Source organism: Giraffa tippelskirchi, chromosome 11, assembly GCF_054371585.1.
Source record: "Giraffa tippelskirchi isolate mGirTip1 chromosome 11, T2T-mGirTip1v1.2.pri, whole genome shotgun sequence".
In the NCBI taxonomy this organism is placed as follows: Eukaryota; Metazoa; Chordata; class Mammalia; order Artiodactyla; family Giraffidae; genus Giraffa; species Giraffa tippelskirchi.
In genome coordinates this window covers 111,945,693-111,966,886 of record NC_137285.1, presented here as the reverse complement: position 1 = coordinate 111,966,886, position 21,194 = coordinate 111,945,693, and the positions used below count along the sequence as shown (strand labels likewise).

At 44.9% G+C, this 21,194-nt stretch overlaps 1 protein-coding gene across 1 annotated transcript in view; it reads left to right on the top strand.

Moving 5' to 3' along the window:
* Window positions 1-21,194, top strand: part of INSC (INSC spindle orientation adaptor protein) — a 132,622-nt gene that overhangs the window by 49,108 nt on the left and 62,320 nt on the right. The window contains exons 3-5 of the mRNA XM_081541556.1: window positions 14,962-15,307; window positions 16,298-16,350; window positions 17,420-17,543. Coding sequence (XP_081397682.1) covers window positions 14,962-15,307; window positions 16,298-16,350; window positions 17,420-17,543 — 523 coding nt within the window. The remainder of the gene's footprint in view (window positions 1-14,961; window positions 15,308-16,297; window positions 16,351-17,419; window positions 17,544-21,194) is intronic.

Genomic DNA, 21,194 nt, shown 5'->3' with positions numbered 1-21,194 from the left:
GGATCAGCACCTGCAAAGGCTGGGGGGCTGGAAGTCTCAGGAGAGTCACTGGAAGAACTTGGTGAGGCTGAGACAATGGTTGGGGAATGAGGGGGAGAGCAGGTCAGGGAACTGAGGCTCAGAGAGGGCAAGTGTCACATGCAAGGCGACACAGCTGTTAAGAGGTGGAAGTGGGATGAGGACACAGTGATGGAAGCTCATCACGTATTCTTGCTGTGAGTAGCATCATGCCAGTTCTTATATGTGTACTGACAATGTGCACATATATATGTATCCTTTTTAGAGGTTCAAAAATAAGTTGTTCTTGAGTTAATGAAAGGCCAGGGATTATTAGTAGCATCTTTCTCTGGGGGCTTCCCTGGTGGCTCAGATAGTCAAGAATCTGCATGCAGCCCAGGAGACCCCAGGTTCGATCCCTGGGTCGGGAAGATCCCCTGGAGTAGGAAATGGCAACCCACTCCAGTATTCTTGCCTGGAGAATGCTATGGACAGAGGAGCTTGGCAGGCTACAGTCCATGGGGTCACAAAGAGTCAGACATGACTGCAGGACTAACAACGCTTTCATTCTCTGAGGGCATCTAAAATGCCAGGGTTTCATAAAGTTAACAAAATGGGCCCGCAATCATCAGAGAGGAGGCAGCTGTGAAATGTATACATGAAATTGGCTCCCTGGACTGGAAACAGTCACCTGGAGCCAAATTCCTGCTCTTTGGCTTTCTGAAAGAGAAAACAGCAATGCACTCCATAGCTGCTGGACAGACTAGGCGGGTGAGTCTCAGTTTTCCTCCTCTGTAAAATTGGGGATGATAAAATAGCATCCTAAAACTGCAAGACGGGCTTCCCTGGTGGCTCAGCAGTGAAGAATCTGCCTGCTAATGCAGGAGACATGGGTTTGATCCCTGGGGCAGGAAGACCCCCCTGGAGAAAGAAATGGCAACTTACTGCAGTATTCTTGCCTGGGAAATCCCATGGACAGAGGAACTGGAAGGCTATAGTCCATGGGGCTGCAAAAGAATTGGACGTTACTGAGAGACTAAACAACAAATAATTGCAAGACAGATCCTGTACGTGCAAGCACTTGATATGTGCCTGGCATGCAGAGGTCCTCAAAAAATATTTCCTTTACAGCATGCTTGGAATGAGGCCAAATTTTTTAAAAATTGACTTAATGTATCCAAATCTCTTTCCTACCTTCCAGTCCTTCTATAGATCAATGGAAGCCACAACCTGGAGAAACAGATGGGACAAAGTGACTGTAATGCCATTATCCATGTCCTCGTCACAAATTACTCCCTGGTATTAGCTTCAAGGTATATTGGTGGGCCATTACTCTTGTGACTATCTGAAAAGTAGGATCAACTCTCTAACCCTGTTATACTGGACAGTTCAATTAACAGAAAGAGTTATGGAACACATATGTCAAAATGGGTAGGATGAATAATGAAAATGAGGACATCTCTACCCTTAAAATGTGAACTAGGAGTGGTTAGGGATGGAGAGGTAGAGAATTGTCTGCCCCTTTCAGAAAAGCCTCAATGCACAGAAAGGCCTGTGCTGCTGCAGCTCAGCGTGGATCAGAAGCAGGGCGGTGAAGATCCTGGAAGGCTTGAACAAGATGAGGGAGCAGCATTTCCTTGGTCTCAGCTGGCTGGGTTTCACTGGTTCACCAGTGCCTTAGTAAAGAGGGACTAGAAGTTAATCTCCTAACCATATTGTAAATTATTTATAGTTTGTTGCATAAATAATTATGCTTAAATTAACTGTTTAGTAAACAATTTATAGTTTACTGCATAGCAGAGGTTGTCATTCTGAATTAATCTATGTGTTGTTTTTATAAAACCCTTAGTGAGAGAGTCTTCCGGGTTGGGTTGTAGAATGGTGTGGGGGCCAGGTGGACCCAGCTGATATCTGATGACAAGATTCCGCGGATGTCTCAGGAGGAATTCTCGTGTTTACTCAGAGTGAAATCCCAGAGTGCCTGCAATGTTTTCCAGGGACCTCCAGGATCTAGCCTGAGTCCCGTCTCACCTCTTACTGATCTTTCCTTTGTTCACTCCATTCTAGCCATATTTATTCCTATAATATTTCTCAAACACCCAGGCCTACTCCAGTGGAGGGTCTTTGTACCATCTGTTCCTTCTGCCTGGAGTGCCCAGTACCTGTATTTAACCATGGTTGGTTTTCTCTGAAGCATTTATTCAAATCCTACCTTCTCAATGAGTCCTACCCTGATCCTTTAAGTGGCAGTTACCTTTCTGCTTCCCACATGAACAATCTCATCCCCACTTATTCTTACATCTTTTGAAAAGAAGTTATCTGCTTTTAATGTACTGCATGTGTCCTCAGTTGTGTTTGACCCTTTGTGACTCCATGGTCTGTAGCCTGCCAGGTTCCTCTGTCCATGGGATTTTCCAGGCAAGACTACTGGAGTGGGTTGCCGTTTCCTCCTCCAGGGGATCTACCAGACCTAGGAATCGGGGCTGCATCTCCTGCAATGGCTCTGTACTTTTAAATTTATTACAATTTATTGCTATTATCTGTTTTCCCTGCTATAAAGTACCTTCCATAGGACAGGGATGCTTTTTGGCTTTTTCACTCTGTATCCCAAGTGGCTAGAAGAATTCCCAGCACATTGTAGGCACTAAGGAAATATTTATTGAATAAATATTCAGAGTTGAACGTGTGAGGGTGTGGAGGCCACACACTCTGCGTGGAAGCTGGAAGTGCCCAGAATTTTGGGGAATGAAGTTCGATGGGAGGGAGTCCAATGAGAAGGATGGGCCTTCTTCAAAAGAAGAAGACAGTAGGTCCATTGGATTCAACTAGTCTCAAACTGAAACCACCTTCCTGTCTTCTGGCCTGGTTTTGCCTGTCCATTCATCTGCTCAAGTCAAAAATCTGGGTCACCTCTTTGACTAGTTCCTGTCACTTATCATCCATATGAATTGGTATCGAAGTCCTATTGATTTTATCTTAATTATTCTTGAGTGATTGTCTTCCAACACCACTGCTGCCACAGGAATCAGGACTCCTTCTTATACTCGAACGTCTTTTTGGCTAAATATAAAATCCTTGGTTTCCCTTAGTATTTTGTATATGTTACTCTACTTTTTTTTTTTCTAGTAAAAAGCATTGCTCTAAAAATATTATTATAGCCTAATTTTCAGTCCTTTATAAGTAACATGGGCTTTCCCAGTGGCTCAGCAGTAAAGAATCTGCCTACAATGCAGGAGTCACAGGAGACATGGATTTGATTCCTGGGGTAGGAAGATCCCCTGGAGGAGGGCATGGCAACCTACTCCAGTGTTCTGGCCTGGAGAATCCCCATGCACAGAGGGGCCCAGTGGGCTACAGTCCATAGAGTCGCAAAGAGTTGGACATGACTGAAGCAATTTAGCATGCATAAGAGCATAAGTTAACATGCATTTATTTCTAGATGCACAAAGGATTTTCTTTCTTTTTAAATAAAAGTCCCATCTTACTAGAATATGCTTTGTATGCTTGTTTTCATTTATGTAGTATACTCTATATCTATAATTTTCTTAAAAATTTAAACTCATTTTTGTAATGGTTATTGAAATAGTAAGTTATAATTTCCTTCTGTTTTGTGAGTACATTCTACTGGCATTTTCTCATTTTTATTATTCTGCTTTTTATTCTCTTTCTGAAATAATTTTGCATGGGGTGATACTTGTTGCTCATTTCTATGTGAAATTAGTTTTTATGAACTTTTGGGGGGTGTGGGATTTAGGAAAGCTGTTCTATCTTCATAGAGCTCCATCTTCCTTTGTTTTTGTGTAGGGTTCAAAACATAGTGATCTGCCTTCTAAGGTTCCTAGCTCAGTTCTGCCCTTCACGTTGGACTGAGCATCTCTTCATCTGTCTCTGTTGTCTCTGTCTCGCTCGATTTTGATCTTACTCCCAGAAGTTTCTTCCTAATGTGGCTCTTTGTTGTAGAAGAGATTCCTGTTGGTTCCATTTTGAGAGTCTAGAGTAGTTGCCTTGCACTCACCGCAGAGAGGCAAACCCCTTCTGATTTCAGTTGCTATCCTAAACTGTCACACTGTCCTTTCCAGTAAACATGCAGTGGCTCACCCAGGTTCTTTCTTATTCTCTCCAGGTGCCTTCTTATTGCTGCCTCCCATACAGTCTTGTAACTGCAGGTGGTTTGTCCCCACCTGCTTGCACTTTGAGTTTTGTAGGAATCCTTTATCATCTAGTTTTGTTGTAAATATTATCCATGGGGTTTTGGCTCTGTTATCTATTTACTCTGCCAGTTTTTATATGGGGAACTGGAGTGACTGAAAAACTACGCTTCCATGACTGTCATCTTTTCAGAATTCTTCTTTATTTCTCTTACTTTTAAGCAACTAAGTTCTGATGATACAGCTGCTTTAATTCAAATCACTTCAGAAATAATGAACACACACAGTATTGCCTATCAGGAGTTATTCTAAGCAAATATTTACATATATTTGTGTACATATGTATGTGGGTGAATATACATATTCATACTTTTTTTTTCACTTATTAATCAAAAAATGCCTAGGAGTTAGGTACTATAATCACTCCATCTTGCTAGTGAGGAAGAGGAAACTCAAACATAAAGAGGCTTTCTCAAAGTTGTAGTTAGCAAGTGGCGACTAGTATTTAATCCAGGCAAGCTAGCTCCAGGGTTCATACTCTGAGGGGAATAGTGGTACCCAACAGAAGCCGCACGATGCCTAGAAGACCCAGTGTCATGCCAGGCTCTGATGCTGGCACAGTGGTACCTAGAAGATGCAGCAGGAAGAGAAGCAGTGACTGTGGTGGTCCGAGATATCTAATAGAGGTCAGAGAGCATGACCTTGCCCAGAAGAAAAGGCACTCATGCTGGGTGGACCTGGCAGGGCCTGGCAGTTAGAATGACACCCAGTGGAAGTCTGATAAAGGAAGAAAAGATGACAGCATGATCCAATCCTGCCATGTGGTTGGCTGAACCTGTCTTTTTAGTGGGTAGGGAGGAAATATATAGGAGTTGAACTCTAGGGATGCCTGGAAATACTTGACACTATGGTACGTCATGTTGGAATGAGAATGAGGTTGGGCTGTATTTGTTTATGTCTGTTTTTCTCTTGGGCAGTGTAAGGGCAAGGGTTGCCAGCACAAAGCCTGGTATATGATCAGCATCTGTAGCTTTTCATTGAATTGACCAGGGATTGTTTTCAATCTTATGAAACTGGTTGAGACTATTTTATGTTTGTTACAGGTATCATGTGGGGACAGGCACTTCCCATGGGAGCTCAGACCTCCCTTCAGCCACTTTGCCAAGGCTTAGATATATATCCCCACTCCTCACTGGAAAGCCATTTGCCTGTAAGTTCTGAAAATCTGGATAATGGTTGGTAAGGGTTCAAGTTCCACCCAATCAGAGCATTGCTTCATGGAATATAGGAATATTTGCACAATGACTTTTACAAAGGTCTCTCTGATTCTGCTGACATCTACTTTAGGTGTTTCTATTTAAAACACAAAACTTTATTATCATGTCATTTGTAGTATCCAGTTACTTGGTCAAACTCAAATTTTAGCCATGGGTAAAAAAGTATAGCAAAGGTTGATCTATGCTTTTTCGGACATCTAAGCCAAAGACAGAGTACACATTGTGTGAAATATAGCCCCAGAACAGAGGATAGAGTGATGTCATGGATTCCAGTCTATGTTCCCAGTCAGGGCACTCGTGCTTATCTTGCATGACACTCTTCAATTTCTGGAAATATTTTTGGCTGGCATAGCAAGGCTCATAATCTGTTTTCCAGGAACTCTTTGGTTTACTTGATTCAAGTAAGTATTTATTAATACCTGCTGTGTGCTGAGTACTGGTGATGCTGAGATAAACCCGAAAGTGCCTGCTCTTTAGGGGAATCTCGAAGTCTAGTGAACAAGAGAGACAGGTGGAGAAACTCTTTAGGATGGCCAGTGTGCACATAGTCTATGAAATCAGGCTGCCTACATGGAGTTCTGGCTCTCTTAAGTCTTGTAAGTGTTGTGCACCTCTATTTTCATCTGTAAAGTAAAGGCAATAAGAACTTTCACTTAACTAAGTTACTGTGAAAATAAAATACTACATGATAGTTGTACAGCTATGGGGCACAGTAAGAGTCCAATAAATATTTGTTATAAGTGGTGAATTTTGTCTACTTTCTCTTTCCCCGTGACTTTGGAACTGCTTTCCACCTAATTATTTTATGTATTTATTTAATATGATTATATTATTATCCCAATGGCTTAGTTGTAACTTGAGTAACTTGGGGGCAAAGCAAGCTGAGCAAAGTCAGGCTTTGTAGGTATATACATGCCTTTATCATCAACCCATTTTGACCTCTACCTGCTGGTGGGCCAGAGCCTCCAATGTCCTCCCTTCCTTGGTCAGAGTTGGCCTTGGACCTGAGTGGGATGTGCCTGCTTGTTGGGGCCTGGGGATGAGCCACTGAGTGGGGTTAAGAGGAGGCAGGAGGCAAGGATCCATGGGCTTACTAATCTGCTCTTTGATTCTTTGTATTTTTGGTTGCTGCTGGGAAAGAAAGAGGAGGTATCTGTTTAAACAGTCTCTAGAAACGGAAGTTATTTTAAGCTCATTCTTAAAGAAAACCAGATTCTTCTTTCCCCACAGGCGCCCCTTGTCTGTCCTCATCTCTGAGGCTGTCACCCGGGAAGGCAGCTCCTGGAACTGCGCGGCCAGGAGTGGGTTTGGCCTGAAAGCAGCAGTTCCCTCTCTGGGGCCCGTGACCCTGGTCTTCCCACTACCCAGAGCTTCAGGCAGAGCCAGTGGCTCACAGTTTCCCTTCAACTTCCTGTTGCGAATAAGCAGTCCCTGAAGTTCTTCCTTGAGAAAATAGCCCCACTTGTCTTCTTGGGTTTAGGCATCTCATCCTGCTCTCTGCTCTTCCTCACATTTTTTGAAGGGGTGGGCAGAATGTGAAGCAGTAAAGCATAGCAGTGAAGAGTAGACTCTGGAACCAGAGAGACTAGGGTTTACGGCTTTTGACCTGGGTGACTTCACTTCTCTGCATCTCAGTTTCCTCATCTGTAAAATGGGGATGATGATAAGACCCAACTCAGACAGTTGTCCTGAGGAGTAAGTCAAATAATTCGTGTAAAATGCTCAGCACAGCTCTCAACACATGAAATCTGCTCACTAAACTCTCGCCATTATTATAGTTATTAGAGGTGCTAAAGTGTTGCATGTGGGGAAGGGCAGCCAAGAGAATGAACATTTTTGAGCATCTCCTTTGTGTTATGCAATGTCCTAGGCCTTTCATGTTCACCATTTAATCCGTCCATCAACTCAGTGTGGCAGGTTCTATTATTATCCCAGTTGTACAGATGAAGAAATCAAAGCTCAGAGAGGTTAAGAAACTGACTAAGAAGGCTAATGTATGTTGTGAGGGTCAGGACACTGGTTATTGTGGTTGAGGAGTGACCAGAAAGGGGTGCAAGGGTGACTTCTGGAATGCTGCTAATGTTCTATTTCTTTGTCTGACATTGATTTTATGAAAAGCCATCAAACTGCAGCCTGGCATATTTAAAAGCAGAGACATTACTTTGCCAACAAAAGTCCGTCTAGTCAAGGCTATGGTTTTTCCAGTGGTCATGTATGGATGTGAGAGTTGGACGGTGAAGAAAGCTGAGCGCCAAAGAATTGATGCTTTTGAACTGTGGTGTTGGAGAAGACTCTTGAGAGTACCTTGGACTGCAAGGAGAGCCAATCAATCCATCCTAAAAGAGATCAATCCTGGGTGTTCTTTGGAAGGTCTGATGTTGAAGCTGAAACTCCAATACTTTGGCCACCTCATGAGAAGAGTTGACTCATTGGAAAAGACCCTAATGCTGGGTAGGATTGGGGGCGGGAGGAGAAGGGGACGACAGAGGATGAGATGGTTGGATGGCATCACCAACTCGATGGACATGGGTTTGGGTAGACTCCGGGAGTTGGTGATGGACAGAGAGGCCTGGTGTGCTGCAATTCATGGGGTCGCAAAGAGTCGGACACGACTGAGCGACTGAACTGAACTGAAATATATATGCTGAGAAAGATTGAGGAAAGGAGGAGAAGGAGGCAACAGAGGATGAGATGATTGGATGGCATCACCAACTGAATGGACATGAGTTTGAGCAAACTCTGGGAGATAGTGAAGAACAGGGAGGCCTGGTGTGCTGTAGTCCATAGGGTGGCAGAGTTGGACACAACTGAGCGACTGAACAACAACAACAAATATGTTATTTGTTATGTTACTTCAACACAAATATCAGAAGGGGGGGGGGGAGCAGCAGCAGCGCCAACCTGGCTTCAATCCCTCACACAGATTATGAGCAGCAGGGCCTGCTCTTTTACCCCCGTGTGCAGACGTGCAAGCCTTGTTGGCCTGGGCCTGCGGAAGCTCCTCTTAAGCTCAAGGCCTTCACACAATAGGCTGTTCTGTCTGAGGAAGCTCTGCTTCAAGGCAATTAAGGAGGGGGCAGGATCTTCCTGAGCCAGTCTGAGGGCCTGGCTGCCAGAGTGAGGCCTCCCAGGGATCGCTAAGTGCAGAAGGTTCAGGTCTAAGAGCCTGGCCTAGGATCCAGCCATTGCCGGCTCTAGGGTAGGTGATGGGGTCGACTGAAGACAGAGCCAGCTAGGCTAGCCCTGTTTCTCCCCACCGAGAGGACGACTTCTGTCTCCTAGCTGAGCCATAGACCCTCTCTCCTTTGGCTTCAGCTTTGTAGCCAGGTTCCCTCTTCTGGTCCTCTGGAGCTTGGATGCACTAAGGCTTCCTGCTGTGAGGCTTGGACACAAAGTCAAGAGACACACTGTCTCCGCCTGTGTTTCTGGTTGGGGAAGAAGCACGGGTAGTGAAATTCTTTCTAGAGGGATGGGGTGGAAAATCCTTTGGCTTGTCATCTGAATTCCACCTCCCTGCCAAACCTCATCTTTTAAAAAGAAACTTTAAAAAAATTTTGTTTAATAGTTTTGGATTTGCAGAAAGTTGCAAAGATAGTACACAGTTTTTCTATATCCCATATACCCAGTTCCTCTGATTACTGTCTAATACCCACTTGGTCCATTTGTCATGACTAAGGAAGCAGCATTGGTCCTTTACCATTAACTAAATTCCAGACTTTATTTGGATTTCACTAGTTTTTCCATGAATGTACTTTTTTTGGTTTCAGGATTCTATCCAGGATATCCTGTTACATTTAGTCATCACCGCATCGCCTTAGTCTCCTCTAGTCTATGACAGTTTCTTGGTATCCCCTTGTTTTTGGTGATCCTGACAGTTTTGAGAAGTGTTGGTCAGGTCTTTGGTACACGGTCCCTTAGTTTGGTTCCCTGTTGTTTTTCCCCTGATGAGACTGAGTGATGGGTTTCAGGGAAAGATTCACCGAGTTTGAAGTGTCGTTATCACATCCTATCAGAACTGTGCTGTGCTGTGCTTAGTCACTCAGTCGTGTCCAACTCTTCGCCATCTCATAAACTGTAGCCCGCCAGGCTCCTCTGTCCACGGAGATTCTCCAGGAAAGAATCCTGGAGTGGGTTGCCATACCCTCTTCCAGGGCATGTCAAGACTACCTGCTATCAATGTGGCTTATCAGCAGTGAGGTTGATCTCTTGGTTAAGGTGGTGTTTGCCAGGTTTCTCCATTGCAAAGTTACTTTTTTCCTCCACTTTCGGTTCTCTTTTCTTTGGAACTGAGTCATCAGCCACAGCCCACACTCAAGTCCGACACCACCCCCATGCGTTTTTAATCTTCAAGTTTCTCTGACACAAAACCAGTAAACACACAAACTCATCTGAGTGTTGACTCAGGTAGGGATACACAGACTCTCACCCAGATACCAGCACACAGATAACATAGACACCCAGATGAGTTCATATCTGCCAACACAGACACAAATACACAAACACTGGGGAAATCGATAGCTTTGTCATTCCATTTCTCTTACCAGCAGAGTGACAAATCAACTAGGATTTTAATCAGCATAGCTTCTGAAATCCCACTTTCCTTCTAATTTTTAAAGACCTTAAAGAGCAAGAACTGAGTAATAACCTCCATGCAAGTTGTGGGGGAAGGGGGCGGTGATGAAAATCTTGGTTTGGGGATCTCATCAGACTGAGATGGGTTTCAGGGAAAAAGTGACAGAGGTGAAGTGTCTTCATCATATCAGGAGTACATGCTATAAACATGGCTTATCAGAAAGGAGGTTCCCTTGTGGAATGGGCCCAGGTCATTGGCAAGTGGTGGCTTTGTCTCTCTTTTTCTCTCTACCTGGTTCTTCCGTGGCCCTTTCCCACCCAGACCAGAAGTGATGGGTGTATCTCCCCCTGAGGACCCCAGAGCTCTTCCACAGGGAGATGAGCCAAGAGCCCACCTTAGCACTGTGGGTTTCCTTTGTGCCAGGTGCTGGTCCCAGCTGCTGTGATTTAGGTAGGAACCTTTCAACTCCACTGGTCTCCGCCCATTGCCTGGCCTGCTGCCCTTGAATAGCTTTTTGGGGCTTTCAGCATAAATGCCCAACCCCTACTCTGATTTCAAAACTTCTCAAGCTCAGGGCTTTCCCCCTTCTCCAGGCTTTCCCCTCTCTTTGCGCCCTCTCTTGCAGAATGTTTAACTCTAGCCCCACTGACCTACTCATTGTCCTGTTGTCTGCCACGCCCCGGAAGATGCTCCCACTGTCTTTACGCGTCCCAACTCTGTTGCTAAGTCGTGTCCCAGCCTTACCCAGCTCTAAAGCCACCTTCTACATGAACCGACCCCTGATCTCCAACTGGAACGAACTGCTCCCAGAAAACCATTTTTCTAAGGGATGGCACTGACTGAACTCTGCTCAGTTATCTGTGAACTTGTGCTTTAGAAAAGATTCTTTTGGTTGTAAGCAATAAAGATTAACTCTGGGCCTTATTCTTCAGTCCCCAGTTGATGCTGGAGTTCCTCACGGAACAGCTGAAGTTGCCATCACGAAAGTGACCTGTGTCCGGCAACTCCAGTCTGTTGTTAACCCTTGGTTCTAAGTTTCACAGTTTAGGGAGAGGGAATTGGATTAGTGCAGCTTGGTTCAGGAGCCCACTCATGGATTAACCACCAGCTGTGACTAAGAGCATCTTCACACAGTGTAGACAGGGGACCACCTTATGTTTGGGAGCAGGGGCCTGCCCAAAGAGGAGGGAAATGCTGAAGCCTACAGTTGCCCCACCAAGAGGCCAGGCAGCTAATGTAGCTTGCCTTTGCCATTGATGGAAGGAGAGAGGGTGCTGGGAAGACAAAAACAACAGATGTCCCCTCCTAAGCATTTATGGAGAGAATGAGTCAGTGAGTGAGTGACTGGTTTATTTGTTGCCCTGTAAAAGCCCCTACGTCAGTTTGCCTCCCAGTTCTCTATCTCCAGAACATGATGGGCATATATTTTTCCATCTCCTGTATCCCCTTTCCAATCATGTTGTCATGAATGAAAAATGTTGCCAGTGTATCAGTAAACAAAGGATGCTGCAGCCATCAAGCCACTATAGCTGCCCCTGAAGGTGAGCCCCGAGGGAACTCAGAATGGAGACAAATGGGGCACCTGCTGCCAAGCCCTCAGCCAAGCCCTTAGCCTCTGCAGCCTCACTCTGCAGCCAGTGGGGTGCCCTGGGGGAACTCAGGATGGAAAAGAACAAGGTACCAGCCCTAGATAGCTAGATAGCTGAGAGGCATATCAAAAGAACAGTTTCAGGGACTCTTGCATCTTCCCATACATAAAAAGTGCTCTATTCATGAACTTGAGATGTCTGGTTTTCTTTATTTAACAGTAATGTTTTGATGTTCTGACTACTTGGCCTTTGCTGCAAAACCCCCTATATATCCTGGCTCCTTCCTTACCTCTTCAGAGCAGTCCCTTGGAGCTATTCTGAAAGGCTGCCTCCCAGACTTGCAGTGCTCAGTTTTGTCTGTCAAATAAAACATAATCCTCAATTTTTAGGTTGTGCATTTTTTTTTTTTCAGTCAACCTTGTTCTTGGTGCCCTTACCTGGGAGGTGGAATGGTGGGGATGTGTAGGGTCCCCCTGTAGAGGTAGAGAAGTAGATCCCTACCACTCATTCTAGATGGAGCTGGGGTCTGTCAGGCACTGGTGATAAACCAAATATGAGGGACTGTCCCTCACAGGATGTGCAGAGTGTAGACAGACACACAAGTTGCAATAGAATGTTATTAGGTTCCAATGGAGGATGCATGGAGAGATGGGGGGTGCTGGGGGGCAGTTGATGAACTCTGACTGAGGCTTTTCAGAGAAAGTATCATTAGAGTCCAGTATTGCAGGGTGAATAGGAGCTTGCCAGGTCGAGAAGAAAGGAAAAAGATCTCGGTCTAAGGAACTATCTGCGCAAGGCAGGCGGATGGATTGTAAAAGAATGCCATGTTTGGGAAACAGGGAGGTTGAGTGTGCCCTGAGTGTAGTATGTTTATGGTGAGGGTGCTAAGATTTGAGGGAAGATGGAAAAGGGAGGTGTGTAGAAAGGGAGGCTGGGGCCAGATCTAGGAAGCTCCCCACCTGAGCCTCGGGAATTTTAACATATGGAAGGGGGTGGTTGGTAGGGGGGACTCACGTAGGGGAATAACAGCATATATGTATAGAAAGTCCTCCTGCGTTGTTGGGGAATGCATTGCTGCTTTGGGGAGCTAATATGGCTACTTACTGAACTTCGCTCCTACTCCTGGGGTCTATGGCATAGAATGAAGATACTGATATGTAATGGCACATGTATAATGGTGTCTGTAGTGGTCAAGAACTGGAAACAAAGTGAATGCCCAACAATGGAAAAATGTTTAATAAATTGTGGTATATCCATAAAGTGATTTTTCATCCAACTATCTTCTATTTAAATTCTTTACAAAATATAATAGCTATTTTTCATGAAGAGAGAAGGAGACAGAGATCATTGATAAGCTCTTATTTTTAACAGTTTAAAAAGCTGTAAGGAGCCACATGTATAATTTGCATAAACAGTATAAGTCTTGTAGTTAAAAATTACATATAAAAGCCTTATAGACAGCTGCATCATTGAGAAAGTCCTACTCCTTCTCATTAAAAATGAAGGTGTGATTTTAACCATGATAACTGGAGCATGCCTTTATCATTTCAGTCCTCATTGGTACCTTGGGCCCCCCATCTACTCTCCTCAATGCCTTCTGTGTGCTGTGATGACTCAGAATAAAAGTCAAGTCCTCATCTTGTCCCACACAACTCCTTAGGATCTGCCCACCTCCACCCTCCACTGCTCTCACCTCAAGTCCTCCATCTCTCTCCCTGTCAGGCTAAGTTTGACCTCCTTGCTATTTCTGACACATCTCAAAGACATTGTGTGCCCCAGGGCCTTTGCACTTGCTGTTTTCTCTCCCTGAAACAATTTGCCCCCAGATATCCACAGGGCTCATTCCCTCATGTCCTTCAAATCTTGGCTCACATGTCCCTTTCTCAGTGAGCCTTCTCTGCTCCACTTATTTTTACAATGTCATAACTACTCCCCTTTCACCTCCACAACTCTCCAGCCTTTTTTCCTGTTCTTTTCCTTCATGGCACTTACTACCTTTAGTATACATTGCTTATCTATTTTGGAAATTGCTTTGAGAGTTGACTGTCCTCTCACATGAATGTAACTTTCACAAAGGAAATGGCTTTTTTCTACCTGTTGTTATAGCCCAGGGCTTAGAACAGTACCTGGCATGTAGCAGACTCTGAGCACTTATTTGTGGGATGAATGTATGACTAGTGGTAAATGGAGAATGACTGGAGGCAGGCAAGAGGAATGACAAAAGACTAGTTAGAAGCCTGTTACAAGCCAAGGGCTAAGGTACTCAAACCCAGCCTTAAAGTTCAGCTGTGCGTATCTTTTTCTGTCGTTAACTTTCAAATGATGTTGAAGTCTATTATTTTTTAACTTCTCATTAATGTGTCTTGTTTCTTGAGGCAGATCAGAACTCCATGAGAGGGGAGGCTTGGCATGTTGATCTCCACTTTTCCCACAGTGCCTGGCAGTTACATGCTATTAAATATAATTCACTCAACCGATGCTCAAAGCTTCATTAATGATCTGATATTACTTACTATTATTTGACTAAGTGATTTTAGAGTGAACTTTATTTGACAAAAATCTTAGGATCTAATTGATATTCTTAGACTGTTGTATTAAATAGAGTTAATTTTGTTCCATTAAAAATGTAGTATGGGACTTCCTGGCAATTGGGTGGTTAAGATTCCGTGCTTTCAAAGTAAAGGGAGTGGGTTTGATCCCTGGTTGGGAAACTAAGATCCCACATGCTGCATGGTGAAGCCATAAAGTAAGAAAAAAGAAAAAGAAAAAAATCTAGCTTAAAAAAAAGTCATATACATGCTTATGATAGAAAATTAAGACGTTAGAGAAAACTTGAAAACAAATGAAATTTTTTTTTCATTTCACCACCCATTAAGAACCACTAGCATTTTAATATTCCTTTTAAATATTTTTCTAGACATAGGTTTTTAACATAGTTATAATAGTTGTGTTTACATTTCTGCATACTGATTGCATACCTTGTGTTTATTAATGCTATAAACTTTTGGAAAGCATTATTTTAAATAGGTTCACATTATATAACTATGTCACTGTACTATAGCTTATTTGACATAACCAGTATTTGATACTTAGGGTTTTTCTGTTTTCTTCTTATTGTAAAAATTATTTGTTACTCTGTCAGACTTCATGACCTGGTTTGTCTGGTCATCTGCCCTCAAAACATCTTATTATCTATAAGATGGACATATGAGGAGCAAGAAGTTTAAGGTGAATGCAAGAGACAGTGTTTAAGGTGAATGCAAGAGACAGTGATGAGCATAGAGTAGGTGTTTAGGAAACATCAGATGGCTTGGGATTGAAGCCTTTGGAACTTGAGGAGTGCTAATAGCCTTCATGATGCTGTTCCCTGGCTGCAGGCTGCCCCTGATGCAAGTGGACTCGGTCCAGCGCTGGATGGAGGACCTGAAGCTCATGACGGAGTGTGAGTGCATGTGTGTCCTGCAGGCGAAGCCCATCAGCCTGGAGGAGGATGCACAGGGTGACCTCATCCTGGCAGGTGGCCCTGGCCCTGGAGACCCCCTGCAGCTGCTGCTCAAGCGGGGCTGGGTCATCAGCACGGAGTTGCGTAGGATCGGGCAGAAGCTGGCCCAGGACCGCTGGGCACGTGTCCACAGCATGAGCGTGCGTCTGACCTGCCATGCCCGCTCCATGGTCAGCGAGTACAGCGCTGTTAGCAGGAATTCCTCGCAGGAGATGGGCCAGGTCGGTTGCCTGGCCTGGGCATGGGTGGGCACTCAGTACTGGGAGTATCTTTTAAAAGAGTGGGTCTGAATTGCCTAGAGTCTGAAGTCTTCCTGCCCCAGGGACCTTCCTCCACTTCCAGTGAAGCAGGGAAGACAGTGAGGACCTTTACTGAGTATCTGCTCTGTGCTAGCAATTGTGCTAGATATTTTTACACACATCTCATTTAACTTATACAACCTGTGAGGCAAACATAATTTGTGAGGCCACAGTGCAAGACACTGAAATGGTTAAATACACCCACTTTAATGCCAGACTCCCTGGGTTCGAATTTCAGCTCTGTCTGCTGTGTGACCTCAGCAAGTTACTTAACTTCTCTGTGCCCCAGTTCCATCATCCTAATGAGTATAATAATAGAATTTATTTCATAGATCTGTTGTGATGACTGAGTTCTAATTAGATTAATTAAAAATATTAGCTAGTATTATTGTCCTCATTTTATAGATGTGGAAATAGAAACTCAGAGAGTCTAAGTAACTTGCCCAAAGTTATACAGTGAATGGTATAAATGGGATTCAACCTACAGCTTTCTAATTTCAAAGCCCATGATTCTGAATCTTCTTCAGGTCCAAAGTGAACCATTGAAAATCCCCCTTTATTTCTGTTTCCTCTGGCATCACTTTGCACCTTTAGTTCTCTACCCTTTTCCTTGCTCCCCTTTGCACAGTAAACTTCTCTTTACTCTTTGAAACCCAGCTGAAGTGCCCCTTCCTCTCTGAGACTTCCCAGATCCCCCAGCATAGTTAATCACTCAATGTTCTTTCCTTGAGCTCCCAGAGCAGCTGGCGATGAACTCTGTTGCCATCCATTTCGCACGGTTGTAGTTTATGTGCCTGTTTTCCAAATCGGATGATTTGATTCTTCATCTTTATGCCTCAGAGCGCCCAGCTCAGCAGTTGGTCTTCTACCAATGCTTTTTGAATTTAATAAAATTGATCTATTTTTCTGCAGATTGAGAAGTTGCTAATGGAGAAGTGTTCAGAGCTGTCAGCGGTCACAGAGAGGTAAATCTGGCCCCTGGGTGAATCTGGACTGCATCTGCTGTCCTTAGGCAGAGGAAGGCACTGGCGTCTGTCTCCTTGCATGGGAACAGTGGGGCTGGGGAGGGCTGGTGGTGGCCTGGGAGCTTTTGCTGACTTTTATCAGCAACCTTAAGAGACTCTCTAGGGATTTTCTGCTCCGTTTTCAGGCATGGGAGAATGTAGAAGGCAGAGGAAAGGCCTGGCCATAGGAAGAAAGAGGATTCATGAGGGTTGGTAGCAAGGAAAGGTTTCCCACAGCTTTGAGAAGCCCCCTGATCTCCATGGTCAAGGCAAAGTGGAAGCAGACACACCTTATCCTCACATCCGCACTGACCACTCACACAATCACAGGAGTACACTCACACCTTCTCCGTATCTCACATACATAAACACACGATGACACTCAGACACATACACACACTCAACCTGGTCTGTTTGCACACCCAAGAGTGTGTTGACACTCTCCCTCACGCTTTACATCCCCCAGGCCCTGAAGAAAAACCTGGAACTTGACATTCCTAGGGCTGTGTGGGCTCTTCTGACTTCCAGCGTGAAACATTCTCAGGCCTTAAGGGTGGATTTAATCTTGATCTTCCTGGGTGAGGAGAAAATCCTCAAGGCTCCTGTCTGCGCCACTACAGGCAGCCATTTCTTAAAGGGGCACAGGCAGCGTGATACACCTTCAGAGTGAGCCCGGCACACCAGCATCCCTCCTCTGCAGCTCTCATCCCCCATCCTTAGACATTGATGGTTGATTCTCCCAGGGAGAGAAGCCCAGAGGTATGGATTTACCCACTTTCGGGTGGCCTTTCTTCCTGGTGACTTGCACTGTTGGCTCCCATTTTAGGCCAGCTCTTCTCAGAACACTAGGAAGCCAGAGGATGAGCCAGTCTTGGAATATTCCATTTCTGACTCCCCTGAAGCTAATGTCCACTTCCCAGGCCACTTGCCCCACCACCAGGCCTGCTACAGGCCCAGATCTGGCCCCAGAAATGGCTCTGGGCTGACCGCCTGCCCCTTCCGGTAGCCCATCGAGGGTTTCTTTCCTTAGGTGCCTCCAGGTGGAGAACGAGCACGTCCTGAAGTCGATGAAGGCCTGTGTGAGCGAGACCCTGAGCACTCTGGGCGAGCACTTTGGCCAGCTGCTGGAGCTGGCCCTGACCCGGGAGGTTCAGGTCAGTGCTGGCTGGGCAGTGGAGGAGGGCTGAGTGGTTCTGCTAGGCTTGGGGAAGCTCTGGAGTGGCCTTTCTTGGGGGCCATCCTTCTCAGACTGCCAAAGTGAACTCCAACACCTTAGAGACAGGACTGTCAGAGCTGAACAGAGGCTTGTTGAGCATCTAGCCCAGCTCTGCATTTTCCAGATGTGAAAACTGGAGCCCAGAGAGGGCAGAAACTGACCTAAGGTCACACAGCAAGGTGGTGGCAGAGCCCACCAGCTCCTAATTGTACTTTCAGTATTGCTCCCACCACCTTAAATCTTCTCTGTTGGGTTATTGTTCGCAATGCACAAAATGAATCTTTATTGTCCCCAAAGACTTATGGCACCTGCAGGGAACAAGTCAATTCTGGATATACTGGCAATGGAGAAGAACCTAGAAAGTTCAGGTAGTCTAGCTCCTGCCTTCAGGCAGTCTGGTGCTTGATTCCAGAAAGAACGAAGGCTTTGGAACCTGACAGATGTACTTTCACATTGTGGTTCATCGTGGGACGTTGGTCAAGTCCTGTAATCTTGTAGTCTCACTTTCCTTATCTATAAAGTGAAAATCTTCCCCAGGAGAAAAGTGAGAGGACTGAGTAAACAAGATGCGAAAAGCGCTTAGCACATAGTATAGGTTACATATGTGTTATTTCCTTCTCTTGCCTTTTCCTATTTTAAAAGCCTCCCAGAAAAGCTGATTCCATACGGTTTTCATTAGGAAAGGTATTTACATGTTATTTATAGTTACAGAAATATTGTGTTACATATTTGCCATTCTTTTCCCACCATCAAGTAAAAGCTTTCCACAAATAACAAATCCCTTCCCCTATCGGCTTCTCTCCAAACTCAGCCTTTTTACCTAACCCAGCATTTCCTTTCTCTTTCTCCTGTGTGTCTGGCTCTTTTTGCACACAGCACAGGCCCTTCTGATCTGGCTCACTTGCTGGTCAGGGTAGCTGGCCCTGTGCAGCCTCACCCTCCCAACCCAGAAGGGTCTGTGAAGTTCACTCTCCCTGTCCCCAGAGCCTGGGACAAGGGGAAGGAAGGACTGGGGCTCTAGTACATAAAGCTGATGAGCAAATGCTGACAGTCACATGTATGGTCAGGTAGTAGTTCAAGCTGGGGCCAGTGTCCCACATGGAACCATCAAGAACCATCAGATCCAGAGGGACCCACTGGAACATGGGAGCTAAACTGGGTGAAGAAGTTGGAGAAGTGATGAGTGGGGGTATTGAAGTCAGTGGTGGGGACGAGAGGAGCCTGGAGGAACGTCTGAGCAGGAGCACAGGTGCCTGTTGATGCTTTTTATGCCATTTTGACTCTCTTTTGCCTGGCAGTACCGGGTTCACTTAAAAGGGCTGAAGTGGAAGAGTTCTGTTGGATTGTGAACAGAAGGCAGCAGGGTTTGCAAGTAGTCAGTCCTTAGCTGTTTCTACTAGCAGGCAAAGGGTAGGATGTCTTTTTGATGCTCTAGATCATAGAATCCTGCGGAAAAGCTCCTTAGGCTTGTCAGGAACCCACTTGGGCATTGTGGACTATGTATTTGATTTCCCAGGGCACTGGATCCATTCTGTTTTTCCTCAACCTGACCTTGTTCAGGGTAGAATTCCTGATCTGGTGCTTCGGTAACCTGGAAGGCTTAGTTTTGAATTTATACTGGATCTGCTTCTGTTACTTGAACCCTCATCCTGCAGCTCTTGTTATTGTAAGCATACATAATGACCTGCCTCAGGGAGATAACCTGAGCTGCCTGACTGTAAGGAATTGAAACTAACACATTCTCCTGGCTGAGGCTTGCCAATTGTAGGGAACATTTGCAAGGACTGAATAGTCTTTTTACTTTGTTTCCTCACCCCTTTCCCATTCTGGTTCATAAAAGAACCTGACAAGTCGAGTCCCCTTTTCAGCGCTACCCTGCCATCTTCTCAGTCAGCTGGCTCCCGAATAAAATCCCTTCCTGATCCCAGCATCTTGTCTCAGATTCATAGACTGATTGTGCTGCTAGTTTGGATTTGGTAACCCTTCTGCTTCCCTGCCTAAATCCTGCCCCCTCCTCAGATCTGCCCACCTACATCACTGATGCTCAGCCTGAGAGCTGTTGGATCAACTGCTCCTGTCTTAGAACTGAGTCCCTCATTGATCCCCCTCCGCTGGTGGAGGGGGCAGTGTCTATCCTCCATTCCTCTGTGTATTTGTTAGTTTCCTAATAGCTCCTCCCTTCGTTCCCACATGTCCCATGGTGTCCTCTAATCCCTCCTATGGGCTCATCTTGCTGTGCTCATAGTATTTCTTGGCTGATCTTTAGCTTCTTTTTACATTAGAAAGTTTCCGTACAGGACAGTGGTGACATAAAAAGATACACCACCTGAAGGCAGGGTCATCTGTGTTCAGTGTTGTGAGCATGTGTTTCCTAAACAAGTGACTAAAATATTGTTCTCTAGAAGTTAGTAATTATACCAGGATTCTATGTTTGCAGTTGTTGTTATTAGTTGCTAAGTTGTGTCTGACTCTTGTGACCCCATGGGCCCCCAGAGGGCCCCCACCAGGCTCCTCTGTCCATGGGATTTCCCAGGAAAGAATACTGGAATGGGTTGCCATTTTCTCCTTCAGGGGATCTTTCCAACCCAGGGATCACACCCACGTCTCCAGCATTGCAGGCGGATTCTTAATTCTTTATCATCTTGACATAATTAAAATTAAGTTTATTTCTTTGTATCAGGATTTCTCTTATGACATGCTATTGTGAGTCTTCTTAAAGGTCCTCACATATTCATAGTATTTCTTGTCTGACCTTTATGTAGTTTCTATCAACAGGAATTTTGGTTCGTTTTGTTCACTAATATGTATCTGCTCACAGTAGGCATCCAATAAAGATTTATTAATGCATGAATGTTAAGCAGTGTGTTCCAAACTTACATAGTTACAGATCTTTTTTTATTCTTAAAGCACCCATTCACTTATTCTGGGATACTGGTGTTTTAGGAAGCGCAATTTGGGAAAATTGCTTTTGTGCATAAGGGAGCCACATAGGCTCTTAAGCAGAGAAACAGTGCTTTTTCCACCACAAATCACAATACATTGTAGTATGGTGCTTGTAAAGAGGGCAGTGATAACCTAGCACTACTTTGCATTGGTCTGCTCCCTCCTGGAATGTTATGTCAAGCTCCAGATCCTAGATGTGTTATTGCCGATGATTGTGCTCAGGGTGGTCCCTAGAAGGATGAGGATGGGCCAAAGATTAAGATATGTGGGGACTAGGTGGAGGAGCTGGGGTGCTTAATCTAAGAATGGACACTCTGTTACCTCCAAAGAGAAGAAGCAAATTTATAGGACATTCCATGAAAAAAAGGAGTTGGCAAAGCAATAGGGCTGCCCCATAGTAAAAGGTCTGCTTTAGGAACTTCCCATCACTGAGTCATGCCAGGAAGGGCATTGGCAGTAGATGGAGGTTGGATTTAATGACTTGCAAGGTTTCTTCCCATCTTCATAGCGTATACATCTATGAATGTGAGCCTTGTTGAGTAGTGGATTGAGCATGACATTTGGAGGCATATCAGGGTTCAAATCCTGACTGTGCTGCTTACTGGATCCCGCAAACTTTGAGCCAGTTACTTACTTTGCTCAGTGT